The sequence below is a fragment of the Condylostylus longicornis genome, unplaced genomic scaffold (genome assembly GCF_029603195.1).
Source record: "Condylostylus longicornis isolate FDR11 unplaced genomic scaffold, ASM2960319v2 ptg000046l, whole genome shotgun sequence".
In the NCBI taxonomy this organism is placed as follows: domain Eukaryota; kingdom Metazoa; phylum Arthropoda; class Insecta; order Diptera; family Dolichopodidae; genus Condylostylus; species Condylostylus longicornis.
Window position 1 is genome coordinate 1,788,502 of NW_026578015.1, and position 25,713 is coordinate 1,814,214.

At 24.8% G+C, this 25,713-nt stretch overlaps 1 protein-coding gene across 3 annotated transcripts in view; it reads left to right on the forward strand.

The window, feature by feature from the left end:
• LOC129610660 (homeobox protein 5-like) overlaps positions 1–25,713 on the forward strand; it is a 212,377-nt gene that overhangs the window by 95,919 nt on the left and 90,745 nt on the right. For all 3 annotated transcript variants that reach the window (XM_055523300.1, XM_055523298.1, XM_055523299.1), the window contains exons 3-6: positions 14,916–16,080; positions 16,495–18,044; positions 18,570–20,706; positions 23,941–24,038. In XM_055523300.1, coding sequence (XP_055379275.1) covers positions 14,916–16,080; positions 16,495–18,044; positions 18,570–20,706; positions 23,941–24,038 — 4,950 coding nt within the window. The remainder of the gene's footprint in view (positions 1–14,915; positions 16,081–16,494; positions 18,045–18,569; positions 20,707–23,940; positions 24,039–25,713) is intronic.

Genomic DNA, 25,713 nt, shown 5'->3' on the forward strand with positions numbered 1-25,713 from the left:
TGCAATCCCTATGTCATTATATTTTAATATTCTTTAAATGAAATTCCTTTAGGGCAAATAATATATAGAACTGTCCAAATTTATTGCAAGGATTAAAAGAACAAAAAAATAAGAAAAATAGTATCAAAAAGAAATTAAAAGAGAAGGAATTGAAGAGGAAACGATAAAAAAAATTAGAAAAGAAAAAAAAAGAGAAAATGAAATTTTTTTTCCTTTCTTTTCAAGTCAAAATGAAAATTTATGGTATTTACGGTCGTAATATTTTTCGGTTCATACAAAGTAAAAATAAAATTTATAGATAAAATGTATATAAGGAAAGAAATGGAGAGAAACTGTGTAAGATGCTTAGTATCCTTTCGAAAGTCCAGTATTCATTGTGGTTAAAATTAAGGGGCAATACAAGCAACAAAAACAAGGAACAAAAATAATAATTTGGTTTATTTTTCCTTATTTGTTTCCTTTTTCTATTTCGTCCTTTTAAAATGGTAAATGTATTAAATTCAGCACGAAACGCAAAACATCCAGAAAAAGCACAAAGTAAATTGAGTACAAATTAATTTTTTTTTCTCTGTGTTATAGATACTTTCATTCATTCTTATTTTTTGTAGATTGTGTTAATTTTGTACAAAATATTTTTACTTTTTTAATTGGATAGAAAGAAGATTTTCTATTTTTATTATTTCATCCCCAACAAAAAAATAACAAAATAGAGAAAAAAGTATTCTAAACATGTCTAAATGCTATTAGTATATAAAATATTAAATTTAAATTTTAATAAAAATTAATACTTTATTACAAAATTATGCACTTCTATTTTAAGAAAAAAAAAGTGATGATGCCACACAATTTTTAATGAAAACCAAATGATTATTTCTAATTATAAATAAGACATTCTTGAAATGGGCTCAATATTTTTTGATCATACTTTTTGTAATGTGAGAATTCTCATGCATATTTTTAAATATACGGTGGTCTCATTTATATTTTATTAAAATTGAAGGTAGTGAATGACTGGAATAATTTCGATTTGATATGGTACAACGCATAATTTTAGGCGTAATATTTTGCTCTTATAAGAAAGTATATAATACTGTGATAATGTTAATCTAACTGCGTGATTAAATATAAATAATAATGAAATTCCATTTAAGTTTTCTTTATGTACTGGTTATGCATTTAAATGTTAAGGTACGCTGATATTCCTTCATTTTTCTGAACGAATTTCAAGAATTATTAATGATTTTTTTTCAATATTTTGATTGAATTTAAAAATTTTGTTTATCATGTAATTTAATATAGAAACAATTCTATTCTTTCATGAATATTAACTAGCAGTATTAAGTTTTTTTTTTTAGAATAACTTGCATGAAATGTTTGGCATTATTCGGAATTCTCTAGAGAAGCATTAAATTAAAAAGAGAAGATAATTTTTAAGACAAATTTTATATTATTGCATTAAATCCTCTTATTATGAGAATTACATGTGAGAATTCCATTATTTGATGGTAGGTAGTAAAACTTCCCCAAGACAAAATCGCTTAATTCACTAGAAATGATTCTTCGTATCACAGAAATTTTCGTGTTGGAAAGACCAAAATACAAAAACAAATGCATACAAAATTTTATATTAAAGAAAAAGTATAAACTTAAACTTCGATTTATTGAGATCTTGGGTGAAGCTAATTTTAAAAAAAAAAAATTATACATTATGTTAGTTTTGATTCCGAGACTTTCTTTACTTTTCTTACTTTTGAAGTCTTTCCATTATAAAACACAGATGGCGTTACGCTTAATTGGAATTTTTAATTCACAATAAGTATTTATAAAATTCAACATCCGAAATAGATAGCGACACAGGCGGTCACGACATTCATTCTCAGAGAGTATTTTTGTTTTGTTTTGAAACTTCAGTTCAATGATCTTTGTGTGTCTTTGCTATTAAGATTATTATTTAAAAATTTTTTTTTGAATACACCACATTAAAATTTTAATTTTCCTCTCCGGGCAAATTAATAATCTCAAAATATCAACCAAAAAATTTATGAAGACAAGTAATCAAAAATTTTTTTCCCCAGAAATTTATTTACTTAATTTTCATTTTTTTTTTTTTGCATATAAAAAATTTTAGTTAATTCAAAACTATATAAAATTTAAAAAAGCAAAAAATAAATGTACGATTATTTATGAGAAAATAAATTTTTATTATATTCAAGTTTTGCTCGGATGCTGTTAAAATGAATTTCGTCCTTATTTAATTTTTTTTTGCGCTCTTATAAGAAACTAACAAAATTTATTGTTATTTCTTTAATCTTACACTTATATAATGGAAGAAACGACATTGCTTATAAAAAATATTTTCCATATTATTTGACTTTCCTTCCCTTTTTTTTTTGTACATTCCAAACTCACAAGTGTATAAATATAGTGCAGAATTTGTATAATAAATTTCATTGATTGTATGGTGTAATGTTCAATTACTGGAAATTTCTAATATAATTTATTTTTTTTTACAAAAATAAATTATATTTTCACATATTAAATGTGAGAACAAAAAATTTCAAAAAAAAAAATATTAATTTCAAAAAAGAAAAAATTTTCATCCTTAATTCTTTATTAAAAGCTATAATTTTTAGATCTGATTCTTGTTATGGCTATAATAAATTATAAGAAAAAAATTTTTAATTATTTTCTTTACATACCATATATATGTGTATGTATTTGAATTGAAAGTTCACGTTTTCTAAATTAAATTACTGTTATATATTGTGCCAAAAAGTAGTCGGAAGTCGGTTGAATATCATATGTGACAATAGAGAAATTTATTTATTAGATTATAATAAAACAAAGTAGTTTTCAATTTTCTAAAATTATAAGTACAAAAGATTTAGAAAATAGAAATTCCCATTTGAATCGTATAAAATTGCTATAACAATTTGATTGTAGTATAACAGTTGATTGTAGTATAACAGTTGATTGTAGTATAACAGTTGATTGTAGTATAACAGTTGATTGTAGTATAACAGTTGATTGTAGTATAACAGTTGATTGTAGTATAACAGTTGATTGTAGTATATTGTATATATAAAGTAGTACGTAACGTAACGTACGTCTCATAACACAACGTAATGCAACTTAACATAACACAACGTTAGCAATATAAATAATGTTACTATTTACTAATAAACCACTACGGTCGCCTAGTAAATAATTAATGTATATAAATTTTGCTTATTTCTCTTTTATTTCTCTTAAATATAACACTACAATATGAAAAGAGAAGAATTAAATTCATTATTCTTTTCTCCGACATCGTTGCTATTTAAGAAAAAATATTATAACTATAGGCTTGATTTTTGCTCAATACTTAATGATACACAAATCATTTCAAAAAAAAATTATTGAAAATACAATAAAAAAAATATGCTATACACTGACGTATTGAAAATTTTTTAATTCTCATTAGAATTTCAAATGTGTATACTCGTATAATGAATTCTCTTACGAATTGAATTTTTTACACAAAAATTTCTTTGTTTCAATCTCAATATGATTTTTTATTGAACACATTTCATATGAAAAATGTAATTTTGTGTTATTCAGTTCATGTTATTCAATGGCTGCACCGTGACCTTAAAGAGAATTTTTTTTTGTAAGTTTAGGCAGCATTTTTTAACTGAAAATATTTTTTGTTTTAAAAAACTAAGCATTGCAACAACATACAATAACACAATACGTACATGGGTAACGGCTGTTCAAAATTAAAAAATAATATGAGACAAGTAACAAGAAATTTAAAGAAAAAAAAAAATGAAATTGAAATTGCGCTATACTATAGCTAGAAGATTGACTTTATGATTTTAAGTAGAAAAATCAAAAATTTTTGAAAATTGTTTTAAGAAAATTTTAACGAAAATTTATGGTTGAAAAAATCCGAATATCATCCAAAGAAATATATTGCAATATGGTATTGATTAATATACTAAAATATAATATACAAACGTATGCACATTGAGTAAAAATCAGAATTTCATGCATCAATAGATTTTAATATGTGCAAAGAAAAACAAAATTTTTTGAAATTCTTTTCTTTCACAGTATTTAAAGAAACATTCGTTTAAATCAGAATTGACTATATGGCAAATTTTTTTATCTTAAAACCCAAAATGGGATTATTTTTTTATGCTGTTTCTCAAACAAATAGGTACTTATATGAATACAGCTCACATACACATACTCATATTTACATATTTCTAAAAAAAAAAAATCTATATTGAATTTTTCATTACATATACCCTAACCTGATTTGTTTTTACTTATTTTGGCATACAGCCAAAATACAATTTTGGGTAAAAATTCTATATATACATACTCGGTTTATTCTTATTCACTTTCAAAAATCCTTGAAAACTGGATTTACATTTATAACAGTAACATGAAAATTTCCTTTTTTTTTTCTTTTTTTTTTTTTTTCAATAGTAAATTTTCAATAAAATAGTGAATATCATTCCAGTTATCTTTTCAAGCATATAAATAAATATTGTAACGTTAACTTACATGTAGTTGTATAAAGTGAAACTGTAATATAAAAGAAAAAAAAATTTCAAGATTATTTTTAAATTTTAACTCTGTAGATATATGTAAATATAGATGAGAGAATATACATACATATTTATGGAAACCTATACTATGAATTATACGAGTATTATCCTTATAGCTATATATATTATTTAAATTTTAATTTAAAACAAAATTGAATATAATTTTTAAATAATTATGTATAATATTTTCAATGATTTAAGAAATTTAATAGTTTAAAATTTGTATGTTACTTTAAAAAATTTAAATAAAATTTAAATTGATCTTTTGTTAAAGAAAATATGATATTACAATTAAAAACTCTTGTATACTGTATACTGAAACTGCAAAAGATTTGATAATTCTATTTAAAATATACTTAAAGATTCTACTAAATTACCCAATTAGAGGGAAATATTAATATCAAGCTAAATCTATTAAAATAACTAGTCCGTACGGTAACACTCATCTGACCCCATTGGTGCAGTGGTTATGGCACCGGTACTTTAACCGAAGGGTCTCGGGTTCAAACCCTGGCAAGTCACTATAAAAAAATTATACTCAATATTATAATATATTCATAACATTCGATATTAAAAAATTAAGAAAAATAAACAGTAAATATTAATAAACTTAAATAGTTTATATAAATAAAATTACGGCAAGCTAGTCACCTACCTAGTTAACTCTATAACGTTATAAAACTAGAGCATGATATCATACACTAGCCCTATGCTCCTTCTAGTAGTGAGGAAGGTAAAGAAAAAAAAAAACCGGTAATACTCACTCAGTATTCACTCAGTACACAATGTAGTACAAATATTTAGTATAAAAACACATTATAAATATTATTGTGATAGTGTTGTTAATTCTCTTCTCTTACGCTTGAACTATTTCTTTATTTTTATAAAAAATAAAGTTGGGTCAAACCAATGGTTTGTATTGTAGCACTTTTCCCTTCAACAACTGAAAATTCTGCTTTTATATACAGTCTATGTATACCTATCAAACTATTAAAATGATTTTCATTCATATACAAAACTATTTCTAGAATTGCATATATTTAGGATGACGCATATATGAAATGTTTGAAATAAAGCAAAAATTAATATAAAATGGGGTTAACATAATGCTCGATTTTAAGGGTTAATTGTGTGAGTTAAGAAAAATATTTATATTTTTTAATTTCATGAAATTTACCGTTAGCTTTTTGCGTTTATAAAAATTTGGAAAAGCTTGCGGTTTCGGAAATATAAGGAGTCAAAAATTCAAATTTTACGAATTTCAAGAGGTGATAACTTGAGAGGGGGTGGAGATGGAAAAAAATTTTCTTCTAACGAAATGAACTATTTGATAATGTCTAAAAACCCCTAAATTTCAAGCTTCTTCAGGCTGGGGGTCTAGAAGAAAAACGACATCAAAAATTTGGAAAAAAAGGACTTTAGATAACGGTAAATTTTAACGGCCATTTTGTTTTTCTAAAGTTTAACTATAGTATATCGCGCTAGGGGAAGCAAGCTACTGCCTTTCTGCGTTTGCAAAATTTCAAAAATGGTTATGGTTTCATTGCAACAAATATTTAAAAAAGGCCATTTTTAAGGTTTTGGGGGGGTATAACTTCTAGAGGGGGGGAGATAGGTAAAAATTTTGTTCTACGGAAATAAGTTTCTAGTGAAGATCTATGTACGTATGAAATTTCAGCTTTCTATCTTAAAGGCTGTAGAAGTTTTGTAAACAAAAAAAGTGTCCACGGACGGACGGACGGACGGACGGACGGACGGACGGACGGACGGACAGAGTGAAACTAATAAGCACTTTTTTCAAAAAATTTTTTGGAAAAGTGCTAAAAATAAAGAGATAGTGTGAAATCAGTTGAAAATTTTGTTTTATTAATGTATATTTCCCCTAAAATTATGCAATTTTTAAAATCAAATATTTGAAACAATGACATTAATTTTTTTACATTTTAGATTATTGAATTTCATGTTATAATTAAAAATTTATAAAATAATATTATGAAAATTAAATTTATATTTAATAAAATTTAATATATTTTACATTTCTCACTTAGCATACATAACGTGTAAACTTTTTTCTGTTTTAATCTTAAATTGTAAGTAAAAATTTAAAATACATTCTTGTATATACAATGTGTACGTATGCATACAATACAGAATATGTTTATCACAAACTTAATCTTGAAATGAAGCTTAAGCTTTCAATATTAATATTATAAAAAAAAAAAAAATTTCATCCCAACATACATGGAAAGCCCTTGGGAAATAAAATGAAAAATTCAAAAAAAAAAAAAAACATAAACAAAACAATAACAATTTGTATATGAAAATCTGTTAAATCCTATGAATTATTAATTTGCAATGAAAATGAGAATCAATAAACTGACATTGTTATTTTTTTTTTTCATCCTTTTTTCCTACTGATAAAAGTTCCTTTATAATATAAGGATAATATGCCATGTATGTGTACTAAGACTGCTTCTCTTATGTGTTAAAATAAAACCAAAAACAAATTTTTTTATATACAAAAAGTTTTGAATGGCACAATTTTGATAACAAAACAAAAAAGAATTAAATTTTCATGTTTATTTTCTTTTTTAAAGGAAATCGAGATTTTTTAAAATTTTGAGTTTATTTTTGGTTTTTACTCTTAAAATCTCACCTATCACATTTTCTCTTTTCTCTGTTTTGATATTTAACAGTACGATTGTTTTTGTTGTGTTATTGTTCTCTTTCTCTCTCTCTTTTTTTTTTGTAAAAAAAAAAATTCATAAATATTGCAATCAAACTAGAATATTTTCGCCTTTCTGTTGTCATTTAAAATAAATTTTTTATATTGTTTGTTTAAAAAAATAATAATAATAAAATTATAAAAAGAATAACAAAGTAATAATTTTATCAAAAATAATTTTTTTCGGCAGTTCTCTTTATTTTTAAACATGTTAAATAAAAAACAAGAAAATAAAATGTTGAAAAATTTTTAAATAACAAAAACAAAAGAGAGAACAAAATACAACATTATCCTTTTTCCAATGTTCATTGCATAAAGTACATAGAAACAACAACGAACCATACAAGCCGTATACGAGCATTCAAAATCTCATAAATTATAATTTTCACAAAAAAAAATATTTTTTATTAATATTATTGATATTTTCTTTCTATGTTCCGAGAATATGAAAGGCTTATTATAGTTATGAATAAATGAAATGAGGTAGAGAGCAGCTTATAAAAATTATTTTAATAATATTAACATTAATGATATTTTTTTTTTTTGTGTATTGTGTTCTAGTTTTTCTATAATAAAATTCATACATATTTATTGTACGAATTAGGCTTTATAAATTGGATCCCTTGTATCATTTTGATGGCCACTTTTATTCAAAGTGAGATACAAAGAGTGTTCTTCATTGATTTTAAAATTCTGTTACGTAACGGAAGGGGGGAATTTTTCTTTGAATGTTTCAATTAATTTCAGTTATATTAAATGGCTTAGGGATTTGTTTTAAAAAAAAATTTCCTATATATTTTTTGAAGAATTAAACACATATACACGTATATATTTTTTTGTGCATGAAATATATTAATTAAATTCTTAATTAGATTATTTATATATTATAAAGGAATACAAGTTGAGAAATTTAAATTGTATGCTATTTCAAGAAAGTAATAGCGCAGGTAGTTCGTGAAAACACAAAAGTATATTATACTAATAACTATTCTGTAAAATTAACTTAGTTATTCGCTATTTTGTGCCATTGAATCCAATAACTTAAATCCAAAAACCCAAATCCAGGTCCGGATCAACACCAATTTAGACATAGGCTTATGCTTAAATTCGAAACAAATTCGAATCGAGCTGTAAAATTCAACCCTAATTCCGAATTTCTAATTTTTAATTTTAATTTCAATTTTAACACGGATCAAGGGCTTTCAACTCCGATTTCTGCTTATATATTTCATAAAAATTAATTTTTATAGTTTTGATTCTGATGCCGACCCTGCTACTCCAATAATTAGACAACATTGAGCCAAACTCCTTTAATTAGGATTTAAATTTTTATAGTGAATTCAGTGTTTGAGTATGAGTACGAGAACAATATATATTTGGAGTCGTAAAAATTTAAAAATAACTCTTCAATTCTGGTTAAAATTTATTTATGTTCCATTATTTAACAGTTCTTCAACTGAATCTTAAAAAAGAATATTGAAATTTTTAAACAGTCTTTAATAATAAAAAATTTAAAAAGTAGTAGTAAACATTTTCATACGTACACAAATTCATATACATAGTTTGACTAGACAATATCAATACAATACAATATATAGGTGGGTAGATTTCGATCGGATATCAAAATGCTATATAAATACAATTATGATCCTATGTTATACATCTACATCTGTGTTGTTGTTTCTTTCCTTATTAAATTTAATATTTTTGTAACATTTATTTATAAAAATAATTTAAAATTCCTCTTAAGTCTAAAGAATTTTTTCGAGGAAAAACAGGAATTTTTTTTAATTTTTCTTTATTTTTGATTATTTACAGTTACATGATAACTTATATATATACATCCAATCAAATATATTGTCATGTTAAATATATATATATGTATACCAATGTTTGTAGCATAAATGTAAAATCAAAAAGGACCTTCTTATATTATGTTTGTTTTTCCTGTTGTTTTTTTTTCCTTTCTTATATAATCTTTCTTTCTTTTTTTTTTTTCTTGTAAACGAGATCTCATCCTTCTGAGCCTCATCAATGATACATTAAAAAATATGATGTACTATGTGTTTACATTAATAATATTATGTACAATTTAACTTTTATATATTTAAGTTTTTCTATGTGAGTATACAAATAAAATTTGTTATACTTATAGTAAATATATGTAAATAACATATTATATGTACTCGCAGTTTCTGTTTACGTAGGCTGACGCTGATAACATAAGACTTTGAATTAAATGAAATATGTATATGTAGAGTATTTATTTTGAATATTAAAGTTTGATTGGTAAAAAGAATTTTTTTTTTTGTTTTTTTTTCTGGCAAAAAACTTGAAACTTGAAATGTATTTTTAATGAGATCTTTAATGTCTTTCAAATTGGAAATTTTAAGCCGAATACATGCTATTTAGGCGAAATTTCAATTTTTTTGGTACTCGTATAACATGAAACTTTTAATAAGAAGTTTTTACTTTAGTCATGTTAAAACATTGCCATCGGGCGATTTTTGCTCAAACTTGTCTATAAATCGGGATATTTTTAATGAAATCAAACTATTTCGGTGTGTGAATTAAAACTGCGGTTATTATTTGTCTAATTAATATATTGTATTGAAATTTTTAGATGTTGTACATAAGTATTATTAGTATTGTTTTTGGTATGATATTTGGTGAAACAGCTTCCTTTGTGTAACGGTACTTCACAGAATTTGCATGTATATCGTGTTTCAATATTATCATACATATCCATTATGGTAAAAAATAGAACTAAAATAAATGTTAAAAAATTACCAGCGAAGTACACAAACGAGATTTTTTCGTTTCCCGATGTCTAATTTTTTTAAAAAACGAGATATTTTCGTTTTCCGATGACTATATTAATTATCAGCAAAGTGCACAAACGGCGTACGTAATTTTTCAAAAAGCGCGACATCTCGTTTCCCGATGTCAACGTAATTTTTTTAAAAACGAGAAATCTCGTTTCCCGATGTCAACGTAATTTTATTAAAAACGAGAAATCTCGTGCGAGTTCCCGATCGCAATGTGCTAAAATAAGTATTTTATTAAAATAAAAATTCCAAAATTACAAATTTTTTCGAATTTGACAAAATAAAATTTACTTTTCCCGAAAAATTTTTTATAAGTCATGCTTTTGCAATAATGATTTCCAATAAACAATGCTCCAATAAATTTTCAAATTATTTTTCTAATAATTTGTTCTTATAATAAATAAAAAAGTTCATGTACCAATATTCCAATTAATGTTCCAATAAAATTTCCAATGCTTTGTAATAATAATTCCATATTCTACAAGAATGCCAATTTTGGACAAACATTTCCTAATAAATTTTCAAATGAATTTTCCTATGCCCTTTATAACAGTGAAGCCAATGTTTATGTACTAGTATTCATTTTACACACCATACTTAAGTTTAATGAAGCTCACCCATTAAACTGAGAAAAAAAATGCAATCGAGAACACCCTGTATTCATATATGTATATTTCTTAAAGTATTATAACATAAGTCTAATATTAAATTTGACTTTTATCGTTGAAAATGTTTTAACAACAACAACAACTTTTAATTTTCTTATTTTATTTTTTTTTTCTTATTTTTTGCTCTTTGTAACTTCAAGATGGAGTAAAAATAAAATGTTCCTATCATAAATTAAATTTCAGACAAAGTTTTGTTTTTTTTTTTTTATAAATTTTTTTTTCTGTTTTTTTTTTTCTACTTCCTTTTCGAATTCTATGCAAGTAGCGAGACGAAGCGACGAAGCGATTTCTATGCGTTGCGATTTTAATATTTTATTAACGTTCAAAATTTTTATACACTTACTTGTACATGCACACATATTTCGTAAACACGTGCAAACACACACACATACACATTCAAATAATAAACAAAAAAATTGTTATAAAGAGTACGTTTGTTTGTTAGACATACTAAGAGTATTTTTCAATTCTAAGTACATCTTACATACAATTTTGATTATTTATAATCTTTCAAGAGCAAATATTAAGAATATGTGTGTTCGTATATATATATATATATATATATCTTCAGTATTAAACATTAGGGATACATGTGAGATAATTGAAACAATAAATAAAAAAAATAAAAAATAAACAAAACAGAGAAATAATTTTGATTACTTTTGTTTTCTTTGCTGGAAAATTTATTTGTTGTTTAAAATGTTTTTTTTTCCAAATTTTTTTATATTGTATTTCATTCGAAATTTTCAACTTCAATTTTCTGTCTGTCTATAAAATATAATTCTCTTGTGTAGGAATACCAAAATGTCAGATAGAGTTAAAATTTTTTTTAAGACAAATTACAAATTTTGCTACATACGAGTATAAGAATTTCAAATGAAATAAAATGGTGTTCTCTAAAATTTTAATAAGAGAAAATTGGACCTTAACAGAAAAAAAAATTTTTCAACGGTAACACTTTAATTTTATTAAATTTTAAAGTTTAATGTGATTAAAATTTAAAAGTGATTGTTTCACTAAAAAACAAAATTAAAGAAACAATCACTTTTTGAATTGTTGTGTGAATGTTCAATTTTTAAGTAGTTATTTATGTCAAAAATTTCAAATATATCAAGTAGTAAGAAGTTCCTGTATTTGTATATTTCAATGATGATCAAGAAATAGAATGTAACCCATGCTTGTATGTTACTTTAATTACTCTGCAAAAAGTAACGTGTAGGCAACAAACTGTCACTATTTTCTTCATACCCCTGTAACAAGATTGGAAGAAAATTCGCCTTAAAACCACTGGTTCTACACTTATAGGGAGGAGAAAATATTTTTAATTATTCTATCTTGGTTCGTTCCTTTGATTACGATAACCATTTATTCCGCTGCTATGTGAAGATATTGTCGCTTTCAATTTCTAAAAATTACAGTTATATTAATTATCAAAACTACATCCTAATCAAAACTTAAATGATTTCGTTTAACAAAATTCAAATTCAAATAAAACAAAATTGGTTGAAATTTTTAAATTTTCTAATACTAATTTTTAGCACTTTTCCAAAAAAATTTTTGAAAAAAGTGCTTATTAGTTTCACTCTGTCCGTCCGTCCGTCCGTCCGTCTGTCCGTCCGTCCGTCCGTCCGTCCGTCCGTCCGTCCGTCTGTCCGTGTGTCTGTTTACAAAACTTCTACACCCTTGAAGATAGAAAGCTGAAATTTTATATATACATAGATCTTTACTAGAAACTTATTTTCGTAGAACAAAATTTTTACCTATCTCCCCCCCTCTAGAAGTTATACCCCCCCAAAACCATAAAAATGGCCTTTTTTAAATATTTGTTGCAATGAAACCATAAGTATTTTTGAAATTTTGCAAACGCAGAAAGGCAGCGGCTTGCTTCCCCTAGCGCGGTATACTATAGTTAAACTTTAGAAAAACAAAATGGCCGTTGAAATTTACCGTTATCTAAAGTCCTTTTTTTCCAAATTTTTGATGTCGTTTTTCTTCTAGATCCTATATTCTAGAACTTTGAAATTTTAGGGGCTTTTAGACATTAACAAATAGTTCATTTCGTTAGAAGAAATTTTTTTTCCATCTCCACCCCCTCTCAAGTTATCACCTCTTGAAAATCGTAAAATTTGAATTTTTGACACCCTATATTTCCGAAACCGCAAGCTTTTCCAAATTTTTATAAACGCAAAAAGCTAACGGTAAATTTCGTGACACTAAAAAATATAATTATTTTTCTTAACTCACACAATTAACCCTTAAAATCGAGCATTATGTTAACCCCTTTTTATGTTAATTTTTGCTTTATTTCAAAGACTGCATATATGCGTCATCCTAAATATATGCAATCCTAGTAATAGTTTTGTATATGAATGAAAATAATTTTTATAGTGTGATAGGTATACATAGACTGTATTTAAAAGCAGAATTTTCACTTGTTGAAGGGAAAAGTGCTACAATACAAACCATTGGTTTGACCCAACTTTATTTGTTTATTATTGAAATCAATGTACTAAAAAATTATTCGCTCGCCTAAACATATGCAATATTTTTGTGACTCGAAAAATTGTATGCGAAAATTTACTCATACTTTATTTATTTTCCATTTTAAATAGTATTAAAATTTTTAATTAATAGTTTATTTGTTTGTAATTTTAATGAACAATTTTTGTATATTAACTTCAAATTAGTGCCTTTTCGAAATGGTATTCCCTATTGCTTTTTCGAACATCTCAATTTCAATTTAAACTTGAATTTTTAAAAACGAAAAATTCTCCTATAAGGACATAAGGTTTCTTCCTGATTTTCAAAATTAAAAATAAAGTAAAATATTGTCAAATAAAATTAAAAGAAAAGAATGATTTTTTATTTGCATTTAAAGTACTTTTGGAATTTTTCTATGAAAACGTAAATTACAAAAAAAATATTATGTAAATATCTAATAAATTTAAAAATTTTACTTTTGTAACTTTTATACTTTAATTCAATTACAGATAATAATAAAATAAGGGTTTCTTAAATTAGACTTTATTAAAATTTTATATTACAGCATAAAAATTGGAATTAGGAATAGGCTTACAGAACAAATTATTAATAAACTCACGACTATGATAATAGGCAGCTCTTATTCATTATTTCATTTTTCTTTTAAAATTTTATTGACACACGCGTGTAAATTAAAATTATTATGTTGCAAACCTTAACATACTTTTACTCTTGATATAATTTAATTTAGATGACCTTTGATTTTAAATATTTCTACTAAAGAAATTCTAAAATCATATTTCTAAAACTAATTTTACAATTATTATCGTACACATACACCTACCTTTATAATAGTGATGAATCATAAATAAATTTTTGTATTTAAAATTATTTTTCAATACATTTTCTTTTCCATAAATAGCAAAAAACTTGGTTTGAAGTGCTATAATTCAGTGAGAATATTGAGATGAAAATGGTTGTTCAGTTTAATTATTAACCATTGATTCCATGTGTATTGCTATTCAAGACCAAGAAAAAATTTCTTTTTGAACTATACAAAATACAAAATTATTAAAATAATAACTCATTTTTTAATATTCCTCTCTTGTAAGTACTTTGGCACGTTTAGTTTTTCTATTGAAAGAAATGCTGAGACACTTTAAAAGAAACTACTTGTGATTTTGCATTTCTGTTTTCGCACTTTCAAATACACTCTTTGATAATGTGTTAAAATGCTCTACTAGAAATAGGCTAACCAAGGTTATTAAAATCTTTAAATGTATAGAGATTATTTCAAAAAAATTGTGGGAGGGAAAAATGGTAATTGAAATAAAAAAGGACATACACCTAGAAAGTTTGTATGTTTGGGTATGTTAAGAAATGAGAATTGCCGATCCATTAAAAAAATCATGAAACCTGAAAAAGGAATATGAAGCAAATAAATGACACTTTTAATGCTAACGTACCAATTGTGATTTTCTAAATTTTAAATTACCCTAATACGCAATTACTCATTTTCTAATTCAATATATATTCAAATACCCTTTGAAATATTTTGTATTATTTTTTGCTCTTTCAATTTTTTTTAATTTTTTTTTAATTTTTTCTATTTTAGGATATAAAATCTCCTTCATCTATTGAGGATTTCAATATAAAAACTATTACTGGCTTTAATAAATTAAAATCACTTCAATATTATTCTGATTCATCATCGCAATCCAGTTCTGAAGAAGAAATCGACGACGAAGACGACGATATTGATGACGACGACGACGACGTGGACGACGAATACGACGAAGATAATATTAATAACAAAAACGTCGACGGTAACGAAAATAACGAAAACGATAATAATGATGATGATGATGAAAATGAAAATGAAAATGAATATATAAGTGATGATAACGATGATAATATTATAATTGAAAGAAAAACTAAAAACGTAGAGCTTGAAAATAAAGAGAATAATGAAAATAATATTGATAATGATAATGAAGATGATGACCAAGAACAAAATAATGAAGATTTGAATGAATCATTAAGTAAAAATTTAAATAATCGTAGAGATTCAGTAAAATTAACAAATAAAATTACTGAATTTACTACAAATAAAATAAGAGGTGCAGGAGGAATAATTCAAGTTGAACTTACTACAACATCACCATTATCTTCATCAACATCAATAGTAATAGAAAGTGAAGGAAGAACAGTAATAGGAGCAAAAAAATCTTCTTCTAAGAAATCTACAATAAAGATAAAAAATTCATCAGGAATAAATAAAAAATTAACAACAATATCATCCCCTAAAATTATATTATCAAGACCATTAACATTAACTAGTAATAAAATGGCTGGTGATAATGAGAAAAATGTTACAAATCCTGAAGAAAATGAAGTCTATTCAGAAACAGAATCAGTTGAAATGAAAAGTTTACATGATGATAATGGTAGAATTAATGATATTTGTGAAGATATGGAAATTGATAAGAATTCTGATATTTTAGATATTGATAATAATGATATAAAAGATATTATTGAGGATGATAATAAGAATGTGAATGATATTAATGATACTGGTATTGAGGGCGATAATGATGATGATGACGATGTTGATGATGATAATGATAATGTTAATAATGATTTGGTAGAAAATTGTATACAAAATCAGGATAGTGATAATATAAGCACAAAAAGACGTTGTTCATCTCCAGCCGGTTGTGTATCATCTGATAGCACAATATCAGAGAAAAGTTTTCCTAATGATGAGGATGATGGAAAAGGTAAGAAATATAAAAGCAAAAACAGAAAATTAAAATTAAATTTAATTGAAATGATTTGATAAATTTAATATTCAGTTTGCAACATAGTTTGCCATTATAATAATTAAAACAATGGCAGTGTTACAAATAAAACTTATTTCTACCATGTGGGGAAAAAATGTGCAATATTCAAATTTACATAAAATTTTCTTGTTCTTGGCACTTATTCGAGAAATGGGTGCTGCAAAGCAAATCCATTTTTGATTCAATAAAATTTACACTTTAAATAATAATAAAATTATTAAATTTTCAAATCAAGTCGAAATGTTTTAAATTTCAAATAAATAATTTTTATAAATTTAGTAAAGCCGATTTTATTTTAGAAATTTCAAAAATTTATTAAAATTCCAATTTTCTTTTTCTATATTTAAATAGTAACAAATACAACATCACCATCATTATCATTTGCTTCAGCGAATTCATCAAATGGTACTAATAATGCTGATTATCCAAGAGGTATTATTAATCCAAATTATCCTGGATTTCAACATTTAGCTCATACATTATCCGAACATTTTGTTAATCATCCCAATGATGCAGACGATTCTGATTTATCAGAATTTGAAGTTGAATTAAGTATAGATGATGATATTGTTGCTGGTTTTAATAATGCTACTAATATAACAAAAGAAGAAAATCAAATTATTGAATCACCATTAGTAAATGATTTACCATCACCATTAGATTCACCATTATCACCACCACCAGTACCACCATCATCATTTGATGATAAAAAACTAAATGCTGATGTTACCATGAAATTTAATACAAATAGCCCAAAATTTGTATCACAACACGATGAATATCATCATAATTTAATGGAAGTAACAAATAAAATAAAAGATATAAGAGAACATAAAGAGATTTTATTACCAGAAATTCGCATATCATTTGAATGTCATGATCTTAAATTAGAAGAACGTTTCGATTTAAAAGATAGTCCAAAACGACTAGCAATAACAACATCACAGGAGAAAGTACCAAAAGTTTATAATAAAATTGATAAAGGAAATAAAATGATTAATGAGAAATTAACAAAATCACCGCCACCATCACCAACATCATTACAATTGCGAATGGAAATGCAACAACAGAAACAGAGAGTTATTTCTAGTAATGATAATACAAATATTGTTGAAGACATATCATGTGATTTAGATACATATTTGAAGAAATATGAGACGGGAACTGATATTAAAATGAAACCAATTAATAAATTTGAACATCATGAAGAAGCTACTTCATTAGAAAATCAAATCAAATCAGATAAATTTGAAATGCAAGACACCAAAATTAATGAGAATGAATTAGATGAAGCACGTAATTGCCCAACACCAGATATTTTAATTAAAAACTCTGCAAATGATTTTAGACGTCATAAAAATTCAGTAACTGGTAATCGACCTGATTTATTACGAAATGTTAGTCCACAACCACCAGCATGTGAAGAATATCAAAATTTATTAAGATCACAATCACAATCTTCAGAAGAATCATCATTACATGATGAAACTAAATTAGAAGATCATAAATTCAATTTAATTCAACAAGATGAAACAATCCAGTCTACTAAAATTGTTGATGAATCGTATAATATAAAGTCTTCATGTATACCAATAACTTCATCCGCAAAGTTATGTAATGATGATAAAAAAATATCACGCATAATGATACCGGATATTTCAATTGATAATCGACGTAGTGGCGAACAAAAGGAAGACAGTTCTTTTGGTACAACTCCTGTTGATATTGTTGGTGATTTTGGTCGTGAAGTTGAACGAGAATTTGGATTATTAGTTTCTGGTTATAATTCAAGAATTCTTATGAATCGTGATCCATCACCGATTAATATTAAAAAGATTAATGGAAATGAAAGTCCAAGTCCAACTAGAATTGAAAACCATGAGAAGAAATTCATACAAAAGGTAAAATTTAATTATTTTTTTTTATGAAATTTTATTGTTATCATAGGCCAATTTTTTAGGCCTTTCATATTAAGCCAGAAAAGCTGAGTTTTGTCTAAATTTCGTTAACTTTAGTTGATTTGCTTGGAACAGGAAATGCTTTTTAAAATTTTCCTTGTAAGAACTTGGAAAAAAATGTAAAATGTCATTTTCATAAACTTTTGATCTACTGAAAGCGTTAATCCCGTCTAATATTTTCAATCAGTTTAAAAGAATAATGTTAAAAATTTCTTTCATTTAAATTTTAAAAAATTATTCACAATAAAAAAAATTATGAAACAACTTTCGCTTTTCAAGCGAAATAATTTTTTATTCATTTTCTTTCAATCTGTGCCTACAATAATTAAATCAAATACTTTAAAGTTCTTCAAATACTTGTTCTGCTTTCATTCCACTTGAAGATTATTATCTTTTCAATTTCATTATTTACTCAATAATGTAAAACAATAAATTAATTTAAATTTTGTATTTTTTTTTATGTAATAGATGGCTGACGCCCATTTGTCTGATGCTAAAGAGAACATTAATTTTGGTCAATCATCAATTAATACAACATCATGTTCGAATTTAATTAATGGCTCAAAACCAGCTTCAATGGTTGCAAATATTGTTGTTGCACGTGCCACTTTAAATAATCCAACAACAGATTTAATTATGACATCAACTGCAAAATTAAATTCCAATCAAAATAATATGCCATGTGATTTGTTAATGGAAACAGCAAATAAATTTGGGGGCGTTAAAACAACACAATCGTCAGTAGATAGCGATTTGAAGGTAACATTACAAATACAACAAAAACAGCAAAATCAAGAGCAAAAAATTATTGAAGAAAAATTGTTACCTTCACTTCTGGTATCAAGCACATCAAATATGGAAAGACCAGCTAAGAAAATACCACCGCCGCCTCCACCAAGACGATTTTTACAGCAACAATTGCAACAAATGCAAAAACGACAACAAGAGCTTCAACAGCAAAAGCAACAGCAGTTGAAACAGCAACAAAGACAAATCGAAAAACAAAAATATACAAATATTGTTAGTCATAATAATCCATTTGTTTCAGCTGTATCAGCTAATCAAATAGATTTTAATAAAACAAATCAAACAATAACAGCGGCAACAGAAACTATACAAGCTACACCAGCTACAACAAAGATAAATGCAAATGAAAAGCTCTCTAAAAATAAAATTTTATCAACATCACAACAAATAGCAGCAGTACAAGATACACAAATAAATGGTATTAACAAAACTACAATAAATGAAATAAATGATAGCGATAGTGTTTGTAGCAGTGTTGATGTCAGTGAACAAATTATTTTGGAGTCAACAACATTAAATGACATAATAATAACAGAAAATTCAACAGCAGAAAGAAAAAATACGTTAACAAGTGTCGCTACCTTACAAAAAAATCAAGAAGAAAAACAAGCAGAAGTAGAAATAGATGCAAAAGAAGAAAACGAAGAAAAAACTAAACAAAAAATCGAAACACAATCGCAACAACAACAACAAATTAAAGCAACAGCAACTGTTAAATCAAAATATCAAAAATTTTCATATGATGATCGACAATTACCACCAGTTGGTATAGGTGTATTTGAACAAAATAGCCGACCGTGGTATGAAGAACAAAAAATTAAATATGAAAAAAGTCATAATTATAATTCAACAGCAACAACAACATTAACAACAACAACATCAGCAACAGGAAATAATTGTAATGCGGGTGAAACGCGTAAAACACGAAAAAATCATTTAAACGCTAATTTGTCATCGTACAAGTCAGATCAGCGTTCAGTTAATAATTCAAATGACGGTAACGGTACACCAAAAATAACTGTTAAAAAATTACATAGTCGATCATCGCATACTAATGAACATTATAATCAACATCATCATCATCATAATCAACAGCAAATTCACAATAATTCCAATAATTGTGGAAATAATAATTCACAATTATCAATTGATAATATCGAACAAGATAATAATCATAGATCATCATCATCACAATCAATAAATCATACAAATCGTCATTCATCATCACGTTATCATCATAGTCATCATCATCACCATCATCATCATCATCATAGTCATCATAATCGTAATTATAGCAATAAAAATAGTATTCTTAAAGAGAATACAACAACAATAACAACATCTATTAATGGTAATAATAATTCTGCTATTAATGATAACGGTTTCGTTGCTATTGTAACACCAAGAAAAAAAGAAAAAATTATACCAAATGATGATGAATTTATACGACACGATATTTATAAAAGTTTAACAAAACAATATAATAATAATAATAACAATAATAAAATAAACGATATGAATAATCGTAGTATTGGCGGCGTCGGCGGTGGCGGTTTCGTTAATAATATCGGTTACGGTAACAACGGTGGTGGCACTATTTTAATTGATAACAGTTATCGTACAATTCGCAATGAAGTTACATCAAAATATATATTAAATTTAAATAATCATAATAATAATAATAATAATAATAATAATAGTAATTATAATAATAACAATAATATGATTAATAGCGGCAGTAATGGAATTTATAAGAGTGGTGGTAATAAAAATGGAAAAACATCGTCTTCAAATTCATGTAAGTGTACACATAAAGGATACTTGACTTTAATTAGCAATCTTTTATTTTCAATTATCATTTCGATTGTAATTATTAAAATGTGTTCTATTGTCATTGTGAATATTTTTTTTTTTTAGTTTTTCTGAAAGGTTGTTGCTGTTATTAGTTTTATTTTCGGATGGGCATTAAGCAGCGAAAAAAAAATGTGCAAAATTCTTTTGTAGCTTATTCGCGTTTTTTTTCCTCTTTCTTCTTCTGTTTTTTTTTTTTTTTTTTTTGCATATTTATAGTGTTGACTCACTGAAATAAGAATTTTTATTGGTTTTTTTTTTTCGATCATGTGTACATATTTCAAAGAAAAATGTATTTTGTTTTTTTCATTCTTAATTAAACTATACGCCTCTGTTTTCGGTATACCGTAGAAAAGCGTACAAGTGAAGCGAGTGATCGTTATTAAGAACTTTATAAAGTAAAATTTTTTCTTACTGTTTGATCGTGACGTTAATTGAATTCTAATTAAAATATCGCTTTAATAATAATTTAAAAATAATATTTTCTTTTTGTGTTTACTTTAATAAATTTATAATTATACGTGAATTTATTATCAATTAATTGTTACCATATTAGTAAACCTAGTTCAGTTTAGTTTTTTTTTTGTTTTTATAATTTCCTGGCATAGATAATTCAAATTTTTAAATTTATTTCAAAATCTAAAAATATAAATAAAACTGAAATAAATATGAAATACGAATATTAAAGTGTAGGTTGATTTTGATTATAAAATTTTATTATGAAAGTTTAAAAGAAATAAAAAAAAGCAAGATAAAAACCAAGCAATATTGAAATTTATGTATAAAATTTGATTAGATGCTTGCATTTTTTCTAATTTAAATATTATATAAGTTTGTATGCATACATACACACGCAGTTTATTTAACAAAACGCCTTTATTTCTTACCAAATATTTATTTTATAATGTCATATGCGGAGTATTTGTATGATCTTTAAACAAAAAAATGAAAAATAAAAAGAAAAAAAACACTTGAATTCATCAAATTTGAATGTTGGTTAACCTTAAATATTTAAAAATTAAAAATAAAAATAAAAGAATATTCAAAATTAAATGGAATTTTAAACATGAAACTGTTGCCATTTTGAATTAATATTAATGTAGTGTAAATAATTGTTTTTTTTTAATGCAAGAGAATTTTCCGTGTCTTCTGGCATACAAAATTCGAAAAGTCCGACGAACTGAGTTTTTTTTTATGAGCTAGTAGAGTGGCTATCACTTAAGATAATCAAATTCATAATGATATTGTGATTTTTTAACATTGATTAGAATATTTTCTAAAATTTTTAAATGTTAATAAAATTGTATTGTACAAATTTATATTATATAAATAATATAAATAACACAAATTTTACTATTATGTCTATGTGATCTGTTTACTATTTTATGATTGAAATGACACGGTCACACGATTCATTTATTGCAAACTAATAAGTAAAGAAAAAAAATAAATTATTATAATGCGATCTTGAACTGAAAATCATAATCTCTGTTGTTGTTTCTCTTTAAAAAAAAATTTTTTTCAAAACAAAATTGTAAATATGAAATAATATACATTATTTTTATTTAAAAAAAAGAAATAATAATTTTAAAATGTGATAATAAAATTCAATTATCGGTAATTATATGTAGGATTCGGATAAAACCGAATGTTAAACATTAAAAAAAAAATATTGTAAAAAATATTTAAACAAAACTCACATTGCAACAACAAAAAAATCTCAGCAATGAAAATAAAATTAATCATTTTATAATTTAATAAAAAAAAAGAAAAGAAGAGAATAAAAAATTATTACCATGACGACCTACGAACAAACTCTCCAAACTTATATGTACATTTATTCTCCACGTTATCTTAATCTACATACAAGAAAATTTCAACATTATTTTATTACATCATGTATTTGTAATATTTACTCTTTAACCCATGTCTACTACATAGTAATTTTATATTATGTAATTCAATTATACTCGAATAATGTATAATAAATAATAAAATTTTATTATCTAATTATCATAAATTGAAAATAAAAGCAAAAGTTGTTGTATTGTTTTTATAAAATAATTTTTATCTCTTTAGGGTTTCGGATATAAAGAAAAAATATTAAAAAAATATTAAAATAATTTTCAAAATTAATTTTAATCTAAAATTAATCATCTTACAAAATTTAATACTATTATTTCTTGTATGGCTACATTATATTGTACTTTATATAATTATAGAAAATTTTTACTTTGGTCAAATATTGTGAATATAAACGTGATTTATTTTATAAGAATTTGGCGGTCTTATGAAATCATTTAGTGTAGATGTAACAATGAATTAAAGACTAATTTTCTATTTAAAATGAAATTATAACTAAAGATTTTGTATATGTTTTAAGAAATCAAAGAAATTGCAAGATCTCTATCTCTAACAATATTGTACTGAATTATTAAAGAGCGCGTTCTCTATTTTTAACACAAAATTTTTCTATCCTCTCCTTAATTTTTATTCAAAATGTCCTTTTTTTTTTTTTAATTTTGCCAATTTTGATATTGCTCTGTTTTTGATTAAATGAATTTTTGTTCAAATTTATTGAGAAGATTTATTGAAATTAAAATGAACTTTAAAATTTAATGTTAAGCTTGACATTTTTATAAGCAAAAGTTTCGTTGACATGAAGCATGCTTAACTGAAGCCTAGTTTATCCAACCTGTCATAGATGTTACTATTGATAATTGATTGAACTTTTCTGAATGCAAGTCACATTAAAAATCCGGGAGCATAATAATATTTTGACATTAATTTTGTATCTTCCTAAAATTCTGATTATTCAATCGAAATTTGATCTACGTTTAATAACGTCAAACTTTGATTTTATAATTTTGCTAGCTAAAGTTTTTAACATCAGATTAAGCTTACAAAACTAGGTTTTAAACGATCCGCTAATTGGAAAAACTCTTTTAACATCTCATCTTTTTTTATTGACTTTTTTTTTAACATAATTGATTTTTTTTTTTTTGCACTTACTTTTGAGTCAGTAGGTTTTTAAATGAATTAGTTGAGGCACGCTTACGCAATAATTGTTTGAAAGCTTTTATTTTTTTTTTTTATCAAATATTATTTTATTTGCTATTTTGTTTATTATTTTTTTTCTTGAAAATTAAATAACTTTTTTTTTTCTCATATTTTTATATAGCGAGTTTTGATGTATACAATATTGAAACAGCATTACCATCAATTGATATGGACGCCATTGAAACTCACCTGCAAAAAGCTAAAGAGGAAGAAAAAAAGGTAAGTGAATTTTGAATAATAATAAAAAAAAGAAATAAAATTTGAAAGCAAATAAAATTAAATAACAAAAAAAAAAGGAGAAGAAAAATAAAATAACCATAACAAAATATGATTTGGTTTTGAAAAGAAGTAAAAAGAATATAGAAAGAGATGCAAGATAATTTGTATTTTTTTTTTTTCGTATTTTCTTTTCATAATGTCTTTCTGTCAATTATTTTACCTTAAGGTAGGCAATATTTAATTAATGTTGTTTTCTTTTTTGTATACGTATATTGTGTTATTCTTCTTGTGTGCTTCTTCTTCTTCTATTATTTCTCAGGTTTTTATTTAATGTGTTTGCGTTTAAAACACATTCTCTTATACATATAAAAATTATATCAAATAAACGGTTTGTTATAAATTGGCGTTCCATCACATTTTGATAAGCGTCGTTTTTTTTCTCGTTTTGTCAATTTTTTTCTCACTTTCCGCGGTTTTCTACTTTAATTTTGTTAAAAAAGAAAAAAAAAACAACAAGTAAATTTTTGATACTAAAAGAAAGAAAATAAAGAAGAGCATTAAAATAGATTCAAAGTGTTATTGTTAAGCAAAATTGAAAAAGAGAAAAAAAAATGATAAAAAAAAAACTGACAAAGTTAAGTTCATTGACAATCAAAATTATTTGACATTAAAAATAAAAAGAAGAAAGAGAAATGGTCTAATGACATATGAAATGTGCTATCTTTAAAATATTGTTAAAAAATTTATTGTAAGAAAAAATGACGATTGAAAAATTTAGAACGGAAATTGTCAAACTATTTGACATGACATTTGTATGACATTTTATCATATAATAAAATATTTTAGATTTCAATTCTACTTATTTATCAATAATTATCTCGAACAATTTTTGTATGCGAAAAAACATGCCAGAATTCTCTTGCTTTAGAAAAAAATTAGTTGAAATATTTTTGAAAATTGTTCAAGTTCTGGCCGCTTAAAGCGCTAGTAATTTATTTGCATGAGAGAAGATATTTTCATGCACAAAGAGAAAAATTAGTTAAAATATTTTTGAAAATTGTTCAAGTTGTGGCCGCTTAAAGCGCTAGTAATTTATTTGCATGAGAGAAAATATTTTCATCCAAAGAGAGAAAAATTAGTTGAAATATTTTTGAAAATTGTTCAAGTTCTGGCCGTTTACAAAGCTATTTCTTATTTTCTGTACTTCATTATACGTCCTATTTAGAGTTAACTACAATAGTTGTCAGATGTTTTTATATTCATTTGTGGGTTTCAGTTCGTACACAATGTTCTCATAAAATATTTTACATTGATTTGAATTACTTAAATAATTTTCGACCTTAATTTTATTTAACTTCTAATTTACTTTAGCTTCCATAGTTTTTTTTTTTTGTATTCCTAAATGGGTTAAAGTCGTTATCATATATTTCTTTGTAAAATTTAAGAAAATCATTATGTTAATTATGTTAATAAGAAGTTTTTTAAATTGGCATAAGAGATCAATGTACTTAAGGAATGGTTATATTGTACAAAATTATTATTGCATTTTTAGTATGTTTCGAAATCAAATAGTAATTTTAATCAAATTGTCAATTTTTTTTATTTATTGAATTAAATTTTGATGGTTGCATTGTGTATTACTAATGTCCAAACTACAAAATTTTTTATTTGATGG